At 42.4% G+C, this 26,340-nt stretch overlaps 1 protein-coding gene across 1 annotated transcript in view; it reads right to left on the bottom strand.

The window, feature by feature from the left end:
* The window catches only part of Setbp1 (SET binding protein 1), a 336,450-nt gene that overhangs the window by 27,515 nt on the left and 282,595 nt on the right, over positions 1-26,340 (bottom strand). Inside the window, exon 5 of the mRNA XM_075968205.1 lies at positions 5,998-6,168. Within this exon, the coding sequence (XP_075824320.1) occupies positions 5,998-6,168 (171 nt within the window). The remainder of the gene's footprint in view (positions 1-5,997; positions 6,169-26,340) is intronic.

The raw sequence follows: 26,340 nt of genomic DNA, 5'->3' as shown, positions 1-26,340 counted from the left end.
CTCATGGTACCCACAGATTCACGCCAGTTTCAACCTTGATCAGAAAAACCTTTTTTCTTTTTCTCCCCCCCCCCTTTTTTTAAACAAGGATTTGAAGGGAGAGATGTTAAGTGGTCCTAGGAGTAGCTGGAGGGATGTGGTGGGGAATGGATATGATCAAAATACATTGTATACATGTATGAAATATTCAAAGAAAAAACAGAAATATTATTCAATTTTTGCCTTGTAAGCCATTTAATTTATCTTTTCATTTTAACTATAACCTGTCTGACTCCACAAACCATCCTGTAAAAATGATAACCCATTAGGAAACAGCGTATCATAAAATTGATTTCTTCACAAAGCACAGAGCAATTCTAAATTTACGTTGTTTATAGGGAGAGATGAAAGGAGGCAAAACAAGAGTTAAGTGAACACTTCCACAAGAGGCACGCTTGGCTAGTGCATCAGCATGCAATTAGATAAAATCAAACTCAGAAACTATTACCTGCCTCCTGCATGCTTGCTTTGAATTAGACCTATCTCTCCCAAGCAATGGTGAGTTTCACTTAACTGCTCTCCAAACAAGCAGAGGCTCCCAGCTCAGAAAGAAATCTGCTGTTCATCATGGGAGAGGTGGGGGTCCACTAAAACTCAGGCAGTAGATGAGAAAATTAGACTCAAATCCAACTCTGTGACCTCAGGCAGCTCTCCGAATTCAGGCTGCATTATTCCTGCACATATGGAGGGAAGCAGGATGTTGGCCAGGAGCCTACCCGTGTGTTCCCAACTCCCCCAGGTCTGTAGGAAGCCATTTGTCTGTGGAGAGTGGGATCTCACAAAGGTCTGTGTCCTAGCACCTGGGGGAGATCCCTGGCTTGCTTCCCTGCAAAAGATCTGCTTTGCAGCCTGAGCCCGGAAATCAACCAAATCTGTGCAATTCTCACGAGGGTCTCGTTTCCATACTGCCAAAATGAAATAGTCTGTTCCTGCATCCTGACACAGGAGAGCTTTGGCTTAGTTCTGATTACTGAGGGCGTTAATACCCACCTGCTTTCCTGACTGCTTGGCATATTTGTAAATTACCTGCTGGATACAAGCAGAGGAGGTAAGCCCATATAACCATATGATCCCAGCAACACTGTCTTTCACACTGAATGGAAGAGTTCGGGGGGAGGGGATTTGTGGACCACCTGTCTTTGGCCTCTGGGAAATATCTGTGCTTGGCAAGCAAAGGTAAAAAAAAAAAAAAAGGAGAAATTTCTTCAATTCATGAAGAGAGGTCTCGGTGCATAAACAGTAAGTTTGAATAGTGTTTTCAAGGGGAATAGATCAGAACACATCCCAAATCTTTTGCTGTAGTCAAGTTATTCCCTCCTGAATTCTTACTTGTGGTATCACACACAGGTTTCTCTGCCTGGTTGCCCTCCCACAGAGGTTCCGCTGGTCCATCAAGGCCCTTCCGTTCTTTTGTGACTGTGGTGGTTTGAAATAAAATAGCCTCCACAGGGAATGGCACCATTAGGAGGTGTGTGGCCTTATTGGAGTTGGTGTGGTCTTGTTGGAGGAAACATATTAACAAAAGAAAAGCTGGCTTTGAGAGCTCATATATGCTCAAGCCATGCCCAGTGAGACAGACCACTTCCTGTTGCCTGTGAATTAAGATGTAAGAACTCTCAGCTCCTCCCCGAGCACCATGTCTGCATGCTGCCTTGCTTCGCATCACCATGATAAATGGACTGAACCGAATTGTAAGCCAAACCCAAATAAATGTTTTTCTTTATAAGAGTGGCTGTGGTCATGCTGTCTCTTCACAGCAATGGAAATCCTAAGTATGGCAGAAGTAGGTACCAGGGATTGGGGTACTGCTGAGACAGACTGCACTACACTGTTGTTTGGAGTAAGGACTTTGGGAGTTTGTCTTAGGAATGCAGTGAAATGTTTTAAGTGCTACTTAATGGACACACTAGTAGTAGCATGGAAGAGAGCGGTGCTGAGTGTGACCTGATGAGCTGTGGGGGCCTGACTCAATAGGTTTCAGAGGAGAAGAACGCTAGTATGTTGCCTAGAGGCTACAGTGAAGAGCTTTGGACTAATTCTCTTGGCTGAGGAAATCTCAAAACAGCCTGGTATAGACTCTGTAGTGTGGTTATTAGTGTTAACTCAGATGGAGGTTTTTAATGAAAAGGAGCAAGCTGAGAAAATAAAAATACAAACTGTACAGATTGAGAATGGAGTACCAAGAAGTGGAACAGAGCAAAATCCTGTGTTCAAGAATTTAAAGGGATTAAAAAATAGAATAAAGCAAGTGATGACCTTAGGGAAAGATCCCACCCAGCTAAGTTTCCATCTTGCGAAAAGGAATTAAAGAAAAGCTTAGAACTAGGTGTAGTGGTACAAGCCTTTAGTCCCAACACTGGAAAGAAAGGCTGGCGAATATCTGAGTTCCACGCCCACTTGTTCTACAAAGTTCCAGAATAGCCAAACGTAGGCACTGATGGTAACAGTCAAAAAATGGTGAAGATAGAACTGGGACTTGTTCTAGACCTTGCAAAGAGTAGAACTTGACAGCTTCGGCCACGTGATTCTGGCATTAAAGTCAAGCATAGAATAAAGGGGTTACGGAATCTTCCTTTTTGGCTAAGGAAAGCTACTGAGGTCAGGCATGTGTCAGGGGTGTCCCTGGAAGAAAGCCTGAGAGAGGCTATTTTAATAGTGAAACTGTGCATTTAAAGCCTGGGTTTCCCTGGAGAGCCCAAGATATTAGAGATGCCAGAGTTGTGGGACACCTGCCGAGGAAAGCTGATAACAGGGAGTGGAACCAGCCAAAGAAAAAGATGTGTGCTGCAGTCAACAGAGATGGAGAGAGGAGAAGATCTGACGAGCATTTTGACATCAGACATGGAGATGCAGAGTTTGGAGTTTGCCCAGCTGGTTTTTGGTTTGGTTTTGTTTGCTATTCTCCCTTTCCTATGTTTTTGGAACAGTAATGTATATCCTGTGCCATTATATGTTGGAAGTATAGGATCTGTTTTTTGATTATGATTTTTATAGGAGATTACAGTTAAGAGACTGTATGAATCTCAGAAAGGACTTTGAACTTTAGACACTTAAAAGAGTTTGAGACTGTTATAGACTATGAGGACTTTTGAAGTTGGACTGATGTATTTTTTTGCATTACGCTATGACTACAAGCCTTTGGGGACAAGGAAGTGGAATATGGTGATATGAAAGGAAATGACCCCGAAAGGGAGTGGCACTATTAAGGGGTGTGGCCTTGGAGTCGTGATAAAGCACTGGTCAGTCATGCACGGTGACTGGCTTCTGTCCCAGCATCATGAAAGAGATAAAAAGAGGCAAGGGTACAAGGTGCCTAGCTTGAGCATCCCTAATTTGCAAACCTTAAGTTAAAAGTCTTGAGAATTCTAAACTTTGGAGCACTGATATGAAACTGCAAAGGAACACTCTATCCCTGACTCCGTGGATGGGTCTCAGCCAAAACACAGTGTCACTAAAAACAGTGCACAGAAGACAGAGATACGTGTTCCTGCGTATTTGCTGCTCCTCTTTTCACAGTAGATAAGAAATACAACCATTCCAGATGCCCTTCAACTGATGAACAGAATGAGTGGGGTACATAGATACAATTATCTCTTATAAATTATTATATATTATTATTATTATTGTATTGTCTATGAATTATGTTCAGCTGTAAAGAAAAATGAAATCCTTTAACAACTCCCGCACAACCCAGCAGCCATATAGTTCTTCAACAAAAAGCTCAGGGCCAGGTGAGATGCCAGTGTTCATCGAGAAGGGTCTATTGCCCTTGCTCATGGTTGCCCGCCAGAATTGCACAATGAGACTCTTCTGCTGACATCATCATACACTTTGGTCATGGGACTTGGAGAAGTCAAGCTGGTACAGCCCTGGAAGTCTCCTTCCTGATGGCTAGCTATTCTAGTATTGGAAGATACTATGTAAGCCACCAGGAGAGAAACATTTTCAACAGTCCATCCAGCTGCAAATCCTTCAAACTACAATATGGATCAGCTGGGGAAGATACGCCCAACAGGGAAATCTTGACACTAATATGTCAGGGGTATTCAAGCTCTGTCTTATTGAACTTAAGACTCCACTCTATAGAAGGAACTCAGGAATGCTATTGTAAACCTAGCCAAGAGCCCATGGTTGGAAAGGTCATAGACCATAGATGAGAACCTAGTACTGCCATCTTTTAAAATTGATCCAGCCTTCTAAATACTTATGTTCAGAGCCATGGATAAGTGAAACCCTCACAACTCATCCAAGAAACGTCCCCTGCACCAGAGAGAGACTACTACAGTGATTCATAACTACTTTAAGCACAGAGAAAAAGTGACGGGGTGTCCATCATCAAATGCATATATTAATATCTCCTCATACCCAAGGTTCAGGGGACATCATGACAAAGGGGGCAGAAAGACTGTAATAGCCAGAGGACTGGAAAGACAGCTACAAAATGGTGTCTTCTGGACACGACAGAAATGTTCAAGATCTTTGAATAACACGGTTTCCTGCATAAGACAACACTAGTCAACATTCCGGCATGGATAGAGGAAGGCACCACAGGGCCCCTTCTCTAGGTAGGGAGCAACAGGTTGATGGTGGGACAGGGAAGGAGAGTCAGTTGTCTTCAGGGTCGGGACCTTGGTGAAGTGCCCATGCCTAAGGCGATCAACTGTACATTCACACATATATACACACATAAACATACACAAATATATATATGTGTGTGTGTATCTATATATGCAACACTAATTGGATTTAGTAGAACATAATACACATTATTAAAAAAAGGACATGAATTTGAGAGAAGGATGCAGGGGAGGCAGGGGAAGAGGAGTAGATATAATGAAAATGCAGTGCAATAATGTGTGAAACTCTCAAAATAAGCAACCAAAACAGTCTGTGATGCATATATGAAAGGCAAATGAATTTCATTGGTTCCCACACTTCATCTACCTCAAGAGATATATGCATTCTGCTTTTCCTGATGTGTGTTTGCAGGGCCTGGGACATGTGCCACATGTAACCCTTAGCATTGATTTTAAAACAGACTCTCAAAGATTTTCTTTGATTTTTTTCCTATTTGCTTTTTCCCTTAACATTTTTTTAACTTATTAAAATTGCAGCCAGGTAAGAACAGGAGGCACCTTATCTTTAGGGTCAGCGTGACAATCGGTCTGCACTATCACAGAACTCAAGGTTTCTTTCTAACACTCACTCAGTGATGACTTCACTGGTGACACCATCACGAGCTGTTTCGGTTTCAGGCTGAGTCACTTCATATTCGGCCACGGACTGGTTTCCCTGTTGTGTTTACAGATGGTAACGACAGCTGATTGACACATGACCATTTAGACTGGGGAGATGGGCCATGACCTTCTCATCTACAGTGTTTGTGAACAAAGACAGCTTGACGAGAAGGACTTAAAATGATAGATTAGTTTGTTATCTACTGGTTTGAATTTGCTTCTTTAGAAGTTCGAATGTCTTGACATGCATCTGCAAATGGCCCCCACACTGTATTCTCAATCACTTCTGGACACAGCATTTCTGATTAGAGATACTCAAACTGCAATTGCTTTAAATTAATTAACCAGTTAATTTTTTGATAGTCTGGATGATACCTATGCTTCTCAGACAAATACTTTACCACCGAGTCACACTCTCAGCTATGGTCCTTGCTATTACAAATTTATTTACTTGTTTCTCTATTTAAACTCACTAAGTAATTGAGGGTGACCTTGAACTGACCCTCTTGACTCCACGGCCCGAGTGCAGGAATTGTAGACATTCATCACGGTGTTCAGTGTTGACTTATTTACTTATTAGCTTTTTTATGAGGACATTTGTATTGAACCGTTAGCTTGATTTTTTGAGCTTCATCCAGTATACACTGTATTGTGATGTCATTTATCCCCGTGACTAAAGGACTTTTTCAGAGTCCGTCATCAGTGTGTGGGAAGAACTCACCTACATCTGTCGTCGCTGCAGACGCAGCCAGGAGAGATAACACCGGGGCTGGAGGAATGGCAACACTGTCCACTGCGGTTGGCTTCTTCCTGGCCATCATGGTGGATACTGAGCCCTCGCTCTTACTATGTGCTGCTGTCTGGTCCACTTTTAAGTGGGGACTTGGCATTCCTGAAAAACAATAAGTCAAGAACCTGTAGTGGATTTAAAGGAATAGGAGGGCAGCCATCATAAAACCTGGCCATGATTCAAGTAAACAGTCCAACTGTTTGTCCTCTTTCGGATACAAAAAGAAAGGAAATTGAGAATACGTAAAAGGGAAAAATGGCCATGGCTAGTTTGAGGGTGTGTCGGGACTAAGGGCTTTCTAAAATGAGTGCCTAGATTTGAGGCATACACATATGTAATGACACAGTGTAATGTATCAGGTATCCATTAGCATTCTGAGGATCAGGAGATAACATCTTTCCAGAGATTACCCTGAATGGAGTGATTGCCTCGATTCCTACCCTAGCGAGTCTCCCATCTCACTTGGCCGGGAAGATGAGACCACTGAGAAGAAACACTGAGCACCCAGTTTTTGTAGGCTTGCACATTACTCAGTCTAGCTGCTGAGAGAGTCTAAAGTTAAAAAATCGTCATGAAGAGATGCTTCGCCAAGCTCATGTGGAACAGTGAGGCTGAGGGACAGTCATCCTTGGTGCTGAGAGGAGATAGGGAGGAATGGGATCTAGATAGATAATTATCTTGGGTGTCTACAGATGGCTGAATGGATAAGGAAGATGAGGTACACTATGAATATCATTCACACAGTAAAAATGAATGAAACTTTGGCATTTCCAATGCCTAGACTAGAAATATGATAATCTCCCATTGTGAATATAGAATAGTAGTGGCTGGAGGCTGAGAAGGATCATGGCAGATTGAACTGAACAGCTGATTTGGAGGGTTCTGAGCATCAGGACTCGACAAGCATCATAGGTCAAGTGATTAGGATGCTACAGCTCCTGATAGCCTTTTATGGGCTATCCTGGATCCTTGTTTGTTAATCTGGACCCCTTTTCCCAGTTCAGGCATTTCTAGGCTATTACCAAGAACAAGTTACTTAAGGTAATTTAATGTTACTTAATAATCAAGTTTCTAGTTTTAAACTTGAGTTTTTACAGTTAACTTTCTTATCTTAAAAGGTGGGACAACGAGAGAACTTTGTGAGGCATGTTGAGCATCCAGGTGAGTGGAGATGCTAAGCACTTGGAATGAGTTCCAGGACACACTCCATGCTTTGCACGTTTCTACTGTTATTGCTAATGTGTAACTGCCTATCCATATTATTACAGATATGGAGGTAAATATAACCCATGACTTCCTCAGAAGCAATTGAAGCTGTAAGGATAGGTTCAGTTCTCTTTTCTGATATTGTTAAGGATTTATGGGCACCTATCGACATCCATAGCTGTAAACCACGTCTAATCTTAGAGGGCTGAGTGTGCGTCATCCATGTCAAATGGCTATCTATTCAGGCTTCCTCCATCTGTAGTCCAAGACCAATAACAACAAATTGGGTTTTGTCAGTCATTCTTGACTGTTTTTTTTCCCATCCTAACCAACCTGAGTGATATAGTCCCTTCCTAGAGCAAGGTTATCTTAATTACTACCGTGAGATCACCTTTGGCTTCATGACAGCTCGGTGAGGTATGACCATGGCTATTACTATTTTTTCAATTTTATAGATGAGAGGAGCACCCTTTTGGGGAGCTTAAGGAAAAATTGAATAAAGTCCCCCTGCTCTTAGGTAGCGCTGGATATCACCAGTTGCAAAATGCTAAAGCTAAGACCATCTTAGTCCATTGAACCATACTAACAGTGACCACAGTTCATGCCCATCACAGTATGCTTCGTGCAGAAGACACAAGCCTTATTACACAACTGGTCCACACAGCTGAAGGAATCTCAAGAGTGGGTCCTGCTAACATTTTGTTTTCGCCCCTGCTACCCTCCTCCTACTCTCCCTTCTTGTCTCATAAACTCTTGCTTAAGATGCCATGACGAATAAAATTTCTACAATTTTCTGATCTTGCATTTCAGGGTATTTTGAGGACAAAAAGAGACAAATGTCAAGGTCTACGGTAACAACATTACAAGGTACATCCATCAAGATACGCAAAAATGTGTGCAGTATGCATTATTAGCAAAATAAGCAGCTGTGCTTAAGATGGACTAAACACAGGACCTAGGGTAGTTACAGTCACCTGTGCAAACATCCATCAAAGTAACTAGCAGGGGTTACTCTAAGGAGGGAGAATCAGGGATTGGTGCAGTATAGAAAGTGGGGATCAGGAAGAGTTCCCCTTCACTTCTTAGCCTTGACTTTACTGTTCTATGTGTATCATATTATATATCATACATATGTGATACAGGATTATGTTAAGGAAAAAGAAAGGTTTCACTCTGTAGTCTAGGCTATTCTGGAACTCACTGTGTAATTTAAACTGGCCTATAATGCAGGTGGCACTCCTCCTATCTCAGCATTCCAAGTGTTGGGATTATCTGTATGAGCCACTACTTCTAGAAACTACTAATATTTTCTAAACTACAAACATGTATTAACTTTCCTTTTCCATTGAGAAAAGAGAGTTTGAGGAGAAAAAGTTCTAGAACTATCTATGAGCATGATACTAGGGTAGAATGTTCAATGGTCCTTAGCTTGTGGCTGCTAACAGGTCTGTTCACAGAGACAGCAGGCAGGGAAGAAACCAAAACAAACACCCCATTTCTGTTCATTGCAGGACCTCAACAGGATCCCTCCCAAACACACTTTGGAATGCTAAGCTATCAGCATTCATTACACTGAACAACTGCTGCTTTGGAAAAAAAAATGACTGACGAGCCATCTTTGTACCTGCGGATACAGGTTACACAGATACCTTTCTATTTAAATTATGGTGTGTTCAGGGAATGGAGGCAATAAACGGGATTAGTAGACGAATATTTAACCCTCACTCGGGAATGAACTGATACCCAGTCATCTCAGTTGTACCCATTTTCATGCAAATGTTTACCATCTAAATTAGTCTCAGGCCACATCATCTCATTAGAGTTGGTCTGATCATGCCCCTGCTGGGTATACTTTGCCACTCAACTGTTTATGATACAGACTCTGTTAAATGCAATAAAATGACACTGAAAACACTTTGTCATTCCCATCAGCACTGTTGAGCTTCTACGGAAACCCTAGGCAATTGAGGAATTGTCAACTTTCGAAATCATCATTAAGGAAAGGAAAAGGAAACTGGCCCTGATGTTTTTGTCAGTCACTTTTGGCTTTTGAAGGGATGATGGACACTCAGAAGCAGCATAGATGGGCAAGACGATCAGATGAGCTTTAAACAAAGGATATCACTCTTTCTGAGGGCAGAGGCCTGGAGAGCGTGGGGTGGGGGGAAGGGAGCTGCCCCTTGGGAAAAGACATTGTGCAGGTGGCTGATGTAAGAGTTTGTTTCCTTTCAATCTAGTGACAGCAGATGGCCCATGGTGGGACATTTGGTGGGTTCCTTCCAGACTGGGCCTGGCTTTTCTCTCTCTGTTCATAGGAACAGGATTTTTTTGAGGCAGGAAATTGATTATTTAAAGCAAACAAACAAAAAACAAAAAACCAACCAGAGTCTTCCACAGATCGGGTCACGGAAAGCACCCTCGTTTACATGGGAACATGAGAAAAGACTGGGTGGTTTGCCTCTGTGAAGGGTTATCATTTAAACTCAGTAGTCAGCCTGTACAGAGAACATCCTTGGTGGATGAGTTCTGATTATTTCTGTACTTTGAGACTTTAACATCATAGCACACTGATGTTTATATTTCTAGAGACTGATGTGATTTTAAAGTAAGAAATAATGGCAGCAATAACTTTCTTAATCTGACATCTGCTCAAAATTAAAAGACAGAACTGAGAGAAAATTTATATTACTTAAATGAAAGTATTTCACAAAAACCTGGTGACCTCAATCTATAAGTTTTTTAAAACTCTTTGTAGCCGTGGGAGAGTCTATCAGGGGACAGTCACTTGCTTTCAAGGGTCATTTCTCAGATCACTTATTCCTACAAACCTCTACCTGTACACCATGTTTGCATTAGGGACTTGATTTATGGATTCTTCTCCTGAGATGCAGAAGCTGACTTCCTGTTGCCTTGGTTACTCAGAGCTCAGTTCAAGGTTAAACTACTCCCAATCAAAATCACTGGCAGGCGCGGAATCCAGTGGCCAGGTTATCGACTGCCCCAGGATGCAGAAAGGTCAGGGACCGAAGCACTGTTTACTGCCTTCCGGGTGAGTCAATAGCTTCAATATTTTGATTCTCTTCCTTCTGAAGTAGAAGTAGCTGCTCAATTACCTCTCCTCCGGGTTACTCAAGGTCACAAAGGTCATGGTGGAAAGCAGGGTCTTTGGTGGCTAACTTCTTGGGATCCATTTAATGAGTTTTGTGACCTTGGCAAGTAAAACTCAACCCCTCTTAAGTAATTTCTATGTTATTCAAAGGTTAATAAAGCTAGTTATCACTCAGTTCTCATTTCTTTATAGGAAACAAGCAAATGCCCATCATGGGATGTCTACTGTACACTCCACTTTCTAGTAGACAAGAAAGCAGAGGCTAAAAACAGGTCACAATTGGCCTCAAACCACACCCTGGCAGAGATGGCACAATCTGGACTCATCAACTCGCTGGTGGCCCTCCACTTAACTCCTTTGAGATAAGGAGCCGACAGCTCATCACTGATGAATCCACCAATTTCATTTTGATACGTCCACTGTAGAGAACATTGTGACTGGCAGACAGGACTTGAATCCTGTAGGCTTGCTGAAATAGCTTCCTTAATTTTCAAATTCTAAAATTTGCAAATTCAGGTGCTTCTTACAGCTGATGTCTCTGCAGGGTGGTGGGGCAAAGAAAGGCCACTGCAATGGCCGGTCCTTTCTATCACCTCCTAGCCCTCCACTTACTCTGCAGAATGCAGAGTTTGAAATGAATGGGGAATTAAAATCCATTGAATCGTTAAGCAGCTTTTAATTTTGCAAAAATTTTTGACGCGTAATATACTATTTGTGGATGGTAAAAGGTACATGATGAGCCTTCCAATATGCAAGTGAGGAAACAGAGGTAGAGAGAACCAGACGGCTTACCCATGCTCACAGCCCCTGAATGAGAAGTGATGCTAAAATCCATGTTTCAGTTTGCAGCTCTTTCAATTTCTCAATATTCCATCTTTTGAATGTTAAAACTTTAACACTCATTCACTTTTCAATTTACCAACTGACAATTAAATTTCTACTTTTTCTCTCTTATGTAGTCTGGAAATGGAGTTTACTCATGGACAGCAAAGGTGAACAAGGCAGTGACAGAAAGCCCTAAGCTCTAGGAAAACATCTGCATGTGTGTGTGTGCCAAATTCAGTAAGTTTTATCTTATTTATTTAAAAATATTCTCTGATTGTTATTGTATATGTGCATGTATGTGAGTGTGTGTTATGTGTGTGCATGTAAGTGTGTGTCTATGTGTGTGCCTGTACATGCCACACATGAAGACATCAGGGAAAAACTTTATGGAGTTGATTCTATCTTTCCATTTTTACATGGGTTGTGGTGAGCAAACTCTACACACGAGATATGCACGGCAAATGCCTGTACCTGTGGAGCCATCACTCTGACCCCAAAGCTTTATCTATTTCTGTATCATGTTAATCATTAACTCACAAGTACTTAGCAAATATCCGTCTTGCTAGAAATATGGCATTGATGAAAATGAAGTTGCCATTTCCTAAGAGTTATGCTCTAATGATTTCTGTAGGGCAAAGGGTAGCCATTAGTTTTCATGAGGGCAAGGAATAAAGGGCTTGTGGGTAGTGGCTGTCCTGAAACAGCGTTTCTACTATTCGCAAGACGTCATTAGAAAGGATGCGTCCCATCCTGATGGATAGAACTTTATGGATCCTGAGGTTTGGAAAGACGGACCTTTGGGAATTAGAAGAAGGCATGGCTCTTGAGTACATAAGCTTTGGGGCCGCAGGTCTTGAAGAGAGGAACATACGCTGGCTTTCAGGCAAGGCATCCATGGACACCAGACAACTGTGTCAGATAAGTTTACTTCATTTTAGGCAAGGTCACATTTAAGCATAATATCGTTTGGCAGGCCTAGAATCAATTATGTGAAGCAAGCAATTACTTCAGAGGTAACTACCAGAAATTGCCAGTTGGGGTATTTGTGTCTTACAGAGGTAGGTTAGCCAAGGAGGATGAGATAAAAACAAACAAACCAGACAAAACTGATAAGCCTGACAAGATAGTTGTCAGGTGGGTTTAGCCTGAATCAGAAGGCAAAGAAAACCTAGTGGTCTCTGAGAGGCGGCTTTTCTACTCTGTTTACTAATAATATTCAGCTCCTGACAAGCCGGGGTGCGCCAGACACTATTAGGTTCTGTGACTTCAACTTTTCTTGAATGGGACTGCCTTTTTACTTGAGAAGAAAGACACATACTCAAAGGTCTCGAAATGTAGGTAGAATTCAGTAACTGAAAGTGGGAAGAAAGCCAGATAGAATAAGAAAATGATAAGAACAAAAGCAAAACCATAATTCTTTCTGTCACTGAGAGAGATTTTTGCACAAGCTATGTATAAAACAAATGCAGGCTGCGGACAGAACTTGGGTGCACATCCGCAGTCAGGTAGACATAGAGTTTCTTCTCCAGTCTGCTCGCTCACTGTGCAAACTTCTTCCGTATACGTAGGCCTTGATCTGTAATTCTTTCTTTATTTCTCTGTCAATTCTTCTAGGTGTCTACAAAATGCTAACAGTCAGAAATCATGTCTTTGTTTGGGCTCCTCACAATTTTGTTTGACAGATATGAGCTACTTAAAAGATTTGTTGAAGATAGGATAAATACAATCCATACACCTATCCTTTGAGACTCAGATCTTTGTAAAGTTGCTCTCACTATTTAAGACACAAATTCTCAATATCTAAAATTAATTGTCTGGTGTAATGTAGATGGGAAAATATAATTTTCAGAGTTGTACTTCATAGTAATCATTGCTTGCTGTGTGACTTGCAGGGAGTCTTGTTAGCTGGGTGCCTCAGTTTCCTTGTCAGTGAGATAAGATCGTCGTGAGAACTAAGCGGGTTTTATACTGGGAGACGGGAAGTCATTCCCTGTCTTTCCTACACAATCTGTATCCTAATTCCTAGAACCTGTGTGTGCTTTCTGTAACAATGAAAAAGAGAATTAAGGAAGAAGCCAGCTAGCATTGATTCCTCTAACCAGCTGGCCCCAAATAAGGAAAATGTGTGTAGTTATCCAAATGACCGCAACGTAATCACAAGAGAGCAATATAGTATAGAACAGGGATGAACAGAAAAAAAGGAATATATGTGATAATGAGACTGGGGTAGAAGCTTCGCCAGTGGCTTTTAATACACAAGGAAGGAGGTCCCAGACTCACAGGCTAAGGAATGCAGATGCCTTGACAGAAAGAAGCGGGAAATCAAATAAATCACTCCAGTACCGCTTCCAGGAAATAATCTACCCGCGAGTTTAGCTCTGCGACACCCACTCTGAACTTCCAATAATGTAGAATGAAACATTTGCCTTATTTAAATCACTAAGTTTGTAGAAGTTTGCTGCAATAATGAGGGAAAACTAACAATAGTGCAAAAAGAAATCCTTATGACAGTGCCTCACCATCCTAAATACTCATTCTGTCAACCGTTCTCATTTCCCGGTAGCCCACCCTCTTCGTGCTCCGGTTGTCTCGTTTAAAATTTACTCCTCGTGTTTAAGTCATGTTTGTGCGCTGCACAGCTTCAATTCCTTAGGACGCATTGACTACAGGCTTTAAAAAAATGTATTTCCAGCATAAAACTGACACAAATAAATTGCTCAGTGATTATGTATAGGCGATGAACCACACTAGAGGTATGTTGATAAGATGAGGCATAAGAGGCAGGAATTATGAGCCGGCGGCTCTTCCCCGTGCTTGCTGAAGTTGGATAATGTCACCAAAGCTTCTGCTCTTTTCTTTGGTGTAGGAGGTCCTTCTGTTTATGTGCTGCTTTCGTTGATTAATTAATAAGGAAACTGCTTGCCCTGATAGGGCAGAACTTAGGTAGGTGGAGAAGACAGAACTGAATTCTGGGGGAAGTGGAGTCAGAGAGCTGCCATGGAGATACCAGGTCACACATGCTGAATCTTTCTCTGTAAGCCATGACCTCGTGGTGATATACAGATTATTAGAAATGGGTTAAATCAAGATGTGAGAGTTAGCCAATAAGAGGCTAGAGATAATGAGCCAAGCAGTAATTTAATGAATACAGTTTCTGTGTGATTATTTCGGGTGTAAGCTAGCCAGGCGGCTGGGACAAACAAAGGGCCCCTGCTCTCCTGTTACATTTCTTCTGGCCAGAATACACTCTAGTCCATTGTTCTGGTTCTAAGCTCTCAAACCTCAGAGAAACGTCGAAACAGTATGATTTATTCTTACCTGTCTTGCTTTAGAAGGGCACAAATGGGCTGGTAGGGAAACCATCGGCATCTGTTGTAACTGTAGACAGACTTACATTACAGTGCCTTTTACTTTATGTAATGCATTACAATGATTCAGAATTGGTCTCTCTTGACCATGCAGTGGAAAGGTTTACCACTGTGAATGCCCAGTGACATCATCCAGAAGACCTGTCTACGACCAAAACTGCAAAGAAGAGACATTCCAAGTCACAAGACTTTGGGACCATCCTAATCTCAGACACCAGGTCTTTTTAAAAGAATAACATATACACAGAGAACAAATTTTGCATCCTGATCAAGATTCATAGAAACTTAGTTTCTGGTATGAATCCTTGTCTAAATTAGTGCACATGCACCCCCCCCCCCAAAAGGACAGAGGGCAGATAAAACCAATGTAATGCTCATGTAATTTCATCCATGTTTTAAAAAATGCAGATAATAGGGTGGCCTGTTCTATGGAAAATATAATAAGGGGATTTACAAAAGGTAATAACAAGGGAGGAACAAATCCACACATGTAATTAAAACCAATTTAATAGTACAATGCTTCTAGTATACTCTTTCTATCCTTGGAGAGCAGGTCAGTTACAAATTTCCTACTGAAATGTGTATAAAGCTAGACATAGGCTGGGAGGAATACATAGGGGCCTCAGCAAAGTAAGGCAAAGTAGCTTCTTTTGGATGGAAATCAGCTGGGCCCTACCCCACTGAGAGAAAGCAATTTGTTTTACCCAGTGCTACACACTAGCAAACCAAACACATTTGTCCTCTGATTGTAACAAAATAGCCTCCCATCATCTCAGTCCAGCATGGTGGCAATGAATTCTTTTAAACTTCACAAACAAGTTTTCCTGGCCCCCCTGGTGCATGCTTGTGAGTCTACGTTCCCAGGGCAGCTTAGAAACAGACCACACAAACAGCGGTAGATTGGATATAAACTAGAGGACCATTGTTTCTGGAAGACTCTTTCCTGGATTCTCCAGACTGCGCAGGGCTATGAAATCAGCATCAGTTAGTGGAAGCATCTTTGATGGTGTCTTTCGAGAGCACACACAGCAGCACATCTGTGTGGAAACACAGATCTGCATGTGATGCTAACTGGGTCACCTTATTTGCATTTTGATTACTGCTTATTTAGAAGGCACACAGAGAAAACCCTTGATATCAGGAGCTCAGGGATGCACGTATATAAATATATGTATAAATAGATAAACACACATGTGCTGGTTTGGCAGAGATCAGTTTTGTATGCGGTCATCCTCCTGGCCCTATCTAGATGCCTAATCATTGATGGAGGTTTTAATTATAAATGTGATGATAGAATCTAATTATTCTCAGTGCAATATTGCCCACTGTCTCTGGCTGGAGAAATCAATGCAACGTAGATTCCCTCTGTTAAGTGGTCACCTCTCTATGGAGATAGCAAAGAAGAATTTGCTGTTTTATGATCTTTAACGAACTTCTTAAAATCATCTACTTTAATTCATCTTACTGGATACAAATGCACTGTGATTGTGTGCAGGTGTGCACACATGTACAAAGACTGTGTGCTAGGGAGGCTCTCTTTGCAAGAGAAGAAAAAAACCCAGAATCACAGAAACTCAGACCCATCATTAGATAGATCTCCTAATCTTTATCGCTAGTAGTTCAGTGAGACGAGCTAATACCATGATGATGGCTTTGAAATCTCTTAGGAATTGGATGAGGAGAAGCGATAGTGATGAACTCCCAGCTAATAAACACAGAGTGCTTATTTCGGCAGAATGATCAATTTCTAGATGTCCCGAGGCCTGTCTGATACAGTTGATTTACTCATCCTTGCCTACCTCACTAATAAAGCCAAAGTCCACCATCAGATTACAGAAGTGCCTGGAATTTCTTAAAGGGGCAGGAGGAAAAAATCCAGGAAATGCTCCCTATCTCCCTGTGTTCACCCCTGCTGCCTAGCATCCTCGGGACCCCAGCCGCTTTTCTAAGTTCATACTCTGTACTCAATAGACTTTGGGCTAGTACAGTAATAAAGGCAATTAATTTGTTATCTTGTTAGTGGGAATTTAATGCAATGATCTAAAAGAATTCTTACATATTGTGATAAACTTTAGTGCCTCCGGGTGGCTCCTCGTGCGTCAGGTTCATTTCACATCTCATCCATTATGCAAATGAGATTTGGAAATAGTTGAGTCTCACTAATATAGCTCAACTCTGATGGATTGGAGATAGTTGGTCCTCCAGAAACTAATGAGATTAAATGCATCTCCACATCGCTTTGTACTTGGTAGATCCTGCAAGGCCCTGTTCAAGAAACGAAGGCAGTGCATTTTTCTCAACCGCCTTCTCAGGTAATTCTAGTGACGTCTAGCCCCCCAAGTGGTCTAAAGTAAGTCTGATTAGAGGGATGCCTGTACTGATTCAAACTATTCTGTGCTGCACAGAGCTAACTGACAATACAGCTTCACACTGCAGCATGGCCGCTAATACGGTTTAAGATAAAAGCCAAGTAAATCAATAGTTGACATATGTAGGGAGGCCTTTAAGTCATGCAGAAAAGAGTAGGGGAATTTCCAGACATAGACACTGCGGATGAGAACCCGTGGTTACAATTAAGGGAACGGGCAAAATTGTTATGATTGAGGTTTGGCACTAGGCGAAGAGATTATTACACTTTGCATTTAAAGAGGGACAGGAGTCAGTTCAGTTACCCAGGACCCTGTCAGGATAGAGGACAGGTACAAAGGACTTCTGAACTCTGGGTTCCACTTGGAAGACCAGGGAGAGGGAGCTCCGAAGACAACCTGGCACCTGAGAAAGGAGCCAACAAGTCCACAGAAGCAGTCTCAAACTATTCAAGGTCATAGGGGTCACAATCAAAAAGCATCTGTGACATTTACAATCTTTACCCCAGGGAGAGGAGGGGATGGATGGAAAAAGGAAAGGCAAAGATATGGAGATATAAATGCTTCACACAGGAAGCCCAAGCCAAATGTGTTAGCCCATAATTGGGAATAAAGCTCTTCAAAGGAAAGGCCACTTAAGCTGGGGATAAGATGGTGATCCTACAGCTAGAGGGACCTTGGCTAAAATTCCACTCGCTATCATTTAACTAGGTGGTTGACCTTGTTTAAGTCATTTAACCTTTGAAAGCTTCACTCTCTTTGCTCCCTAAGGGAAAAAAAAGTTTAATAAACTATCTACCTCGGAAGGTTGCGATAGGGATTAAGTTGATAATGCCTGTGAAATGCTTACTCAGGGGCTGTGGGAGAAAACATGTTTACAACAGGCCAGCTGGGGACTGACCCAGGGAACCTGGGGTACGGCAAAGGAACCATCCAGCATGCCTGAGTCCCTGGGTTCAAGCTTCAGCAGAGGGGGCAAAAGCCAAAGGCAATTAGGATGGGGGCTACTACCAAAGCAGCTATGGGAATATTCACACCTGGAGGAAGAGTTGTTGGCCAAGGGATGGCCTCCTCTCAGCTGTCCTACCTGAAAGTAGAGGCCCCAGGAAGCAAAGTTTTGTTAACTCCCAAATATTTAACTTGGTGTTACATTTTCAATAAATTGCTAGGCGACGGGAAGCAGTTTTGCTCATGTGTTATTCAGCAAGAGGAGTTTTCTCGCCTGCTGTGAACATAGCAATTCCAGGTCCTCTGGGGGGTCCTCAACACATAAGGAACAGTCCACTCTTAGGGAAGCTGACTACCTACTTGAAGAAATAAGATTCAGAAATAATAAATTTAAATAAAAATAACAATCTACCCTGAGTGGAAAAGACCACCACATCCTTGCCCCTGGGACCAAGCTAGAGATTTACTGTGGCAAATTTAACTAGTATATTCTAATGTGCTAGTTAAATAATGGAATTATTTATTGATAAGGTTTGATACAAACATATATAATGCAAGTTCCAGGATATCCAGGCAATACAGAGAAACCCTATCTCAGAAAGAACAAAACAAAACAAAAAATAAGAATTTGTATTAATGTAGACACCATAGTAAAGGCTACAGTGCAAACAGTGTGATAATTTTTATGGAAGAGCAACATTTCAACATGGTTAGAAGGCTGAGCTCTGTGCTTATATTACTAAGGTCCATAACACAACTGTATAAGCTAGTGAGTCTTCTCATTAATTCCATTTACTCAGTAATGCAATGAACATTTTACCTGTATCTCAAACCTAAATATGAAGATCCACAGACAAATTCCTGTTCTGAAGTGCCAGAGAAAAATGTAGAGAAGTGGGCGTAATAAGTACCACAAGTTTATGTATAAGAGATGTGGCTTCACAGAGAAGGAGCGTCTTCACCATTAGAGCAGGAAGGATATCACTGAGACATTACATCTTGGATCTTAAAAAAGTTGCAAGCATTGGCAGAGGGGGGCGTGGGAGAAATTCTGGGAAGAAGCAACAAAATATATAAATCTGTAACGTGAACAATGAAGGCGTGTTTAGGGAAAGCAAGAATTCCTGTGGCTAGCATGCAGGTTTTCTGAGCGGGTGGGAAGGTGACATAGCATAGATGGGGTGGCCTGTCTCAAGCTTGGGAGGGTGGCAAGAGCTGGGGCTTCACCTGTGGGTAATGAGTAGTTAGGGAGCGCTGCTGTAGAGATACACCTGGGCATGGGGCTGTAAAGGCTTGTCGTTTATTGCACAAGCTGGGTGGAAGGGACAAAAGCTGCTCTCTGTGGGTCTGAGGAAGTAATCATCAGATGTAAACCTTTGTAAATCAAAGTTAGAAATTAAATCTTTGAGGAAGAGGCTAATCTATTTTTCCTGCTTTCTATAATTCATGTCTGCTCTCTCCCTTCTTTGTCCTCTTGATACTTCTTGCTTTAGAAGTTCCTTTCTAAGCTTAATGGTGAAGACATTGAGGTATAAGTTATGGTTCTTGGTCAGAAGACATACACCTAATTCCATACTAAGGTCATGGTTTTGTAAAAAAAAAAAAAAACCAACAACAAACTTTTGTGCTTATTAAGATAGCTCACTTCTTTCAGAACTTTGCAGATATGGGCTTTTTCTCTCTAGGATATCAGAAATAGATGTTGGTATGGTAGTGTCTGGATACCTGACAGTGCCAGAGAAAACAGGAGGTAGTTCTTACTTATGTCCCTTAGGTAAAGGTGGAGGAAAGAGATTCTTCTCTGCTAGTGGCTTGTTTCTTTATTTTCTCTAGGGAAAAATAAATCCTAAGAAGTTATAAAACCTTCCTTTTTAAAAAATAAATTAAAAATAAGCCACAAGTATGGAAATCATAATTTTACCCAGTTACAAACCCCATGACCTACACTAGTGACCTGCCTGTGAATGTGCAATAGTGGCACAGAAGTTATGTGAGTAACCAAGCACCTTTTCATCGGGTTTATGCTCTACTTCATGAGAAGGAACCCACCTGACCCTGCTAAAGTGGCCAAGAACCTGATACTAGATAGGTTATAGGTCCTAGAAATAAAACCCAAACCAAACCAAAACAAAAACTACTATTAGTTTGCTGAAGAAACAGCAGTAAAACGGCTATTAATAACACATTGCTATACCCACAGATCAGGGAGTGCATCCCTCAGCCCTCATCAGAGAAACTTCTTTCTGCAGTACATGGTATTAACACGGAGACCCAGAACTGGACAATGCCAGAAGATGAGAGCCAGTCCTAAATGGAATGCCATTATCAACTCCCTCCTCTCACAGCTCAGGGGTCTATGTAGAAGAGAAGGTGGAAAGGATGCATTAGCCAGAGGTGGAGGATGGCACCAAAAGAGCAGCCTCGTCCAGACAGAACAGGACCGATGTGCACATGAACTCACAGAGACGGTGACAAACCCTGTCCAGTTCTAAATCAGACACTATCCAGACATGGAGAAGGGAAGCAGGCACCAAGTCCCAGCTCTAACCAAGAAACTATCTTCAACTGGTAGCGCAGGATGGGAAATATAAGTTTTCTCCAACTGAGTCACCCTGGGTACATCAGTCACACTCCATGGAAAGCCCCATGCCCAGGGACAGTTGGCCAACACGAAACTGACTCCATGATTTTTTTGTACACTTGTTTTGTTTTGCTATCTTTTATTTTACTTTCCCCCCAAGGTTTTTGGTTTTGTTTTTGAGGGAGGAAGAGCCTGAAGTTGGGTAAGGAGGTAGGAAGGATATAGGAAGAGTTGGAGGAAGGCAACCAATATAATTAAAATATATTGCCTGAAAAATTATTAAAAGTGAATTTAAAAAGAAGAATGGGCAAATAAACCACAACTATGAAAACCATCATGAACTCAGAACTAATAGAAACTAGCCAGGATTGACATCAGCTTAGGAATTAGACTTCTCAAGTTGAAATAAAAAGTCATAGAGCAAATGAAGTGGTCAGGAAAAGTCAACAAAGCCAATGTAATATTTAAAAGGAAGTTTTAAAAAAAAATGTCCTCACAAGAATTCCAAGTCAGTGAGCTAACGGGTATGGTATTCAGCTACGTAACCATCCTGCTGAATATACATATTTCAGATCAACATGCTCTACAGGATAAATAGAAACAATTTAATTTCTATTTGTCTAGTACAATAAAACGTCCTGCTGCATTTCTTAAACCTGGAAATTATTACATTTCCCGAGTAATAAAATTGACAGTAAAATATTATTTTTCCAGCGTTGGTTATGTAACAAGAGGAATGTGTTTTTCTAAATAATCAAAGTTATCTGAGGGCAGCTTCTCCACAAGCCAGACAGTTATTTGAAGAACGCCCAGAGTGAGCTCCTGGGTTCCTGGTTTGGGCAGGTAGAGGCTTTTTTCCCTAATGTCTCATCGAAGGCTCTCCCAATAGGTGAAAGACAGAGAGCCCGACAGTGGTCCTCTGTGCCCCTAACGGCGCTCATGCTTCGCAATCAGACTCTTTCCTCCTCCCCGGTGGACCAGCGCCTCCCCTCTGCCACCCTTGGCTAACCCTGGCACACGCGGGTAAGACAAGCCCCTTCACTCAACGCTTCAATGCCCTTGACCTCTGTTGGAAAACCACCCTTAACTACCTTGACTATATGACAGTTCAGACTCTCAGGATCAGTCTTACTGCCCTGATTTTCACAAACAAATTCAGCCTTAGATTCTTTTTTTTTAAATTAATTTATTTATTAAAGATTTCTGTCTCTTCCCCGCCACCGCCTCCCATTTTCCTCCCCCTCCCCTAATCAAGTCCCCCTCCCTCCTCAGCCCGAAGAGCAATCAGGGTTCCCTGCCCTGTGGAAAGTCCAAGGAACCCCCATCTCCATCCAGTTCTAGTAAGGTGAGCATCCAAACTGCCTAGGCTCCAAAGCCAGTACGTGCAGTAGGATCAGAAACCCATTGCCATTGTTCTTGAGTTCTCAGTAGTCCTCATTGTCTGCTATGTTCAGTGAGTCCGGTTTTATCCCACGCTTTTTCAGGCCCAGGCCAGCTGGCCTTGGTGAGTTCCCAATAGAACATCCCCATTGTCTCAGTGTGTGGGTGCACCCCTTGCGGTCCTGAGTTCCTTGCTCGTGCTCTCTCTCCTTCTGCTCCTGATTTGGACCTTGAGATTTCTGTCTGGTGCTCCAATGTGGGTCTTTGTCTCTGTCTCCTTTCATCGCCTGATGAAGGTTAATATTCAGGAGGATGCCTATATGTTTTTCTTTGGGTTCTCCTTATTTAGCTTCTCTAGGATCACTAACTATAGGCTCAATGTCCTTTGTTTATGGCTAGAAACCAAATATGAGTGAGTACATCCCATGCTCCTCTTTTTGGGTCTGGCTTACCTCACTCAGGATAGTGTTTTCTATTTCCATCCATTTGCACGCAAAATTCAAGAAGCCCTTGTTTTTTACTACTGAGTAGTACTCTAATATGTATATATTCCATACTTTCTTCATCCATTCTTCTATTGAAGGGCATCTAGGTTGTTTCCAGGTTCTGGCTATTACAAACAATGCTGCTATGAACATAGTAGAGCATATATTTTTGTTGTATGATAAGGCCTATCTTGGGTATATTCCCAAGAGTGGTATTGCTGGGTCCAGGGGTAAGTTGATCCCGAATTTCCTGATAAACCGCCACACTGCTTTCCAAAGTGGTTGCACAAGTTTGCATTCCCACCAGCAATGGATGAGTGTACCCCTTTCTCCACAGCCTCTCCAGCAAAGGCTATCCTTGGTGTTTTTTATTTTAGCCATTCTGACAGGTGTAAGATGGTATCTTAAAGTTGTCTTGATTTGCATTTCCCTGATCGCTAAGGAAGTTGAGCATGACCTTAAGTGTCTTTTGGCCATTTGGACTTCTTCTGTTGAGAATTCTCTGTTCAGCTCCGTGCCCCATTTCATAATTGGGTTGATTAGCCTTTACGGTCTAGTTTCTTGAGATCTTTATATATTTTGGAGATCAGACCTTTGTCAGTTGCGGGGTTGGTGAAGATCTTCTCCCAGTCAGTGGGTTGCCTTTGTGTCTTAGCGACAGTGTCCTTTGCTTTACAGAAGCTTCTCAGTCTCAGGAGGTCCCATTTATTCAATGAGGTCCTTAATGTCTGTGCTACTGGGGTTATACGTAGGAAGTGGTCTCCTGTGCCCATGTGTTGTAGAGTACTTCCCACTTTCTCTTCTATCAGGTTCAGTGTGTTTGGACTGATACTGAGGTCTTTAATCCATTTGGACTTGAGTTTTGTGCATGGTGATAGATATGGATCTATTTTCATTCTTCTACAGGTTGACATCCAGTTTTGCCAGCACAATTTGTTGAAGATGCTCTCTTTTTTCCATTGTATACTTTTAGCTCCTTTATCGAAAATCAGGTGTTCATAGGTTTGTGGGTTAATGTCAGGGTCTTCTATTCGATTCCATTGGTCGACTTCTCTGTTTTTATGTCAATACCAAGCTGTTTTCAATACTGTAGCTCTGTAGTAGAGTTTGAAGTCAGGGATGGTAATGCCTCCAGACGATCCTTTGTTGTATAAGATTGTTTTGGCTATCCTGGGTTTTTTGTTTTTCCATATAAAGTTGATTATTGTCTTCTCCAGATCTGAGAAGAATTTTGATGGGATTTTGATGGGGATTGCATTGAATCTATAGATTGCTTTTGGTAAAATTGCCATTTTTACTATGTTGATCCTCCCAATCCACCGCCTTAGATTCTTTATCTGTAAAAAATAAGACTAAACAAAGAGATCTCAAGAATTTTGATGTAAGGCTTAAATGAAGGGTGGAGGGGACCATTAAGTATTTCATAATATGCCACTTGTCTCCTAGGAGGTATATTGCCAACAGTAACATACATCATAGAAACTTTGACTACCCAATAAGATAATTATTAATGTGAGAAGAGAGTCTGTGGCTATATTGTAGATGTGTTTCTTTTTTCTTTTTCTTTTTCTTTTCTTTTTTTTTGGTTTTTCGAGACAGGGTTTCTCTGTGGCTTTGGAGCCTGTCCTGGAACTAGCTCTGTAGACCAGGCTGGTCTCGAACTCACAGAGATCCGCCTGCCTCTGCCTTCCGAGTGCTGGGATTAAAGGCCTGCGCCACCATCGCCCGGCCTTAGATGTGTGTCTGAGAGTGTCTGATCACATAGTAAACAAACTTATGTTTCACTGAACTACGTCAATGTTTGGAAAGGACGTTGGAAGAACAACTCATCACAACACAAACCACACCAAGAACACCTCTGTTTAAAGTTCAAGTGAGATGGTACATTTTCCAGACTATATAAGGATTTTACAGTGGGAGAAGATCATGCAGGCGACGGTGTGGTGTTTTCTGATTTCAGGAATCAAGGTAGGACAAAAGCTACTTCTTCATTCATTTCAGGAAAATAAAAAAAAAAATGGAGGTGAGTTTAGCTGTGAAAGCCTTAGTTCTGAAACAGCACCAGGGGAAACCACGGTGGCAGAGAACCCCTGGAATTGCAAAGCCCAGATGTCAGGGTACTAGTACATCAAGGCTGCAGGGACCACTGGGAACATCCCACTTACCCTCCTGAGGACAAAGTTCTCAGGAGCTATAGACACTGCTGCTGCAGCAATCTGACCCTCAACCCTGGGACCTTGACTTCTCAGCGATGCATTTCTGAAGCCAGAGGAGTAGGGCCACCTCTTCTGTGGCTCCTCTCTGTGCAGGACACGTTTTCTGGAGGGCCTGAGAAGGCAGCTGAGTTTGCTGTTGCTCTTGTTTTTCTCCCACCTGCATCTCTGCACCTCTCTAAAGCCCACAGCACAGGCTATTTGGTTGTGGTGGAAATCCATTCAGGCTCCTTTTATCTCCACATTAAATCCTCATAGCCAGCTGTTTTTATATGGGAGTCCCCACAGGCTGGGACTGCTTTACTGACCATTAGCAAGAAAACAAAGAAAGAGGGGGGAAAAGGCTGATGATGGAGGCTTTTGGGGTGGCTGGCATGGCACAGCAATTCAAAAGGGTGGGGGCAGTTGTTAAAAGATGTCATTTCCATGCAGCCGTGAAAGAAGACAGGGAATCTTCTTCCTCTCCTTGAACAATGAAGACTCCAGCTAATTTTAACTGGAGTCTGCGCTAAAAAAACCCTGCAGTTGACTGTGAGTCACTGGCCCCCAGGGAAGAGGAGTAGGGGGTGTGTGAGTGCTGTGTGTGTGTGTGTGTCTGTGTGTGTGTGTGTGTCCGTCCATGCGTACGTGTGTGCAAACCACTGTGTATAATCTCACAGTGCCCAGAGCCCTGGAGATCCTCAAACAGTTCAGTAGCACAGGCCAGATTCATTAAAAACCCTGGCTACAGGCCAGCAGTTAAAATTGAAGCAGCATATTTATTGCATTTTGTTCAAATAAATCTGAAAACGTGTGAATCATATTCCTTGGAGAGGTTGGGAGAAGAAGTAAACAACATCAGGCTAATACTTACAAGCCGCGGTGGAGAGAGGAGAGACAGAGGGGTCTGCCTGCCCCCACAGGCACTCTGAGCTGCTGGCCCTTTGTGGGTGGCGCCAGAGGGACCCTGCTCTCCCACCCTCCCCCTCCCGCTTGGCCCTGGCTCCCCTTGAGGGTAGGGGCTCTCAGTTGCTCTTTGGCCTCTCCCACCCTGCTTCCTGGGAGCAATTTCTCCCTGACTGCTGTGCCTGCCACCCTGCTCTGCCACAGCGGCTGCAGAAATTAGATTCAATTATGGGTTTTCCTAAAATAGCAGAGAGGAGATAATCCACTCCACCCACCACCCACCTTGCCACCGTCCCCACCAGTCCAGTTCCTATGAAACTCAGCAGGAGCCCAAGCTAATTGTTGAAGCAAAGTAAAATTGCTGGCCACACCTGGACCGCAGTCTCTTCTGCTGCTTGATATCCTGCAGAGACCTTGCCTGCTTAAGGGAGTCATAGCCAATATGTGGAGACTGGGGATTTGGGGACCGCAGTTTCTTTAAGTGCAAAATACTACTAATTCTTCTCATATGGTAATTAGGAGGAATTTAGCATGACCTATTAAAGTCCCAAACTCAAGAATGCAGTGTCTTCATACCATGGATGTCTTCTTACTCTCCCTGAATTATGGGCATGGATAAGTAATATCCAGCCAGCCTCTGCCTATGTTTTCATAGCCTCCTGTTGCCGCCAGCCACTTTGCTTACCGCCGTTCTTCATACATTTGCTTGTTGGCGCGGAATGTTGATAAAGGCAGATTAGCAGGTGCGAAGTGTGAGCTAACACACCTCCTTTACTATATTAAAAATAGTATTTGTACATTTTCCAGGATTCCATGGCCTTTCAACAATCATAGCAAGAATGATTCAAGCCTATTCAAGCCAGGTTCGCTGTCACCCAAGAAAAGCAAGTGCATCTGTGTCATAGTGA

The sequence above is a fragment of the Microtus pennsylvanicus genome, chromosome 4 (assembly GCF_037038515.1).
Source record: "Microtus pennsylvanicus isolate mMicPen1 chromosome 4, mMicPen1.hap1, whole genome shotgun sequence".
NCBI classification, from domain to species: domain Eukaryota; kingdom Metazoa; phylum Chordata; class Mammalia; order Rodentia; family Cricetidae; genus Microtus; species Microtus pennsylvanicus.
The sequence above is the reverse complement of the archived record's forward strand: the minus strand, read 5'-3'. Positions and strand labels throughout refer to the sequence as shown.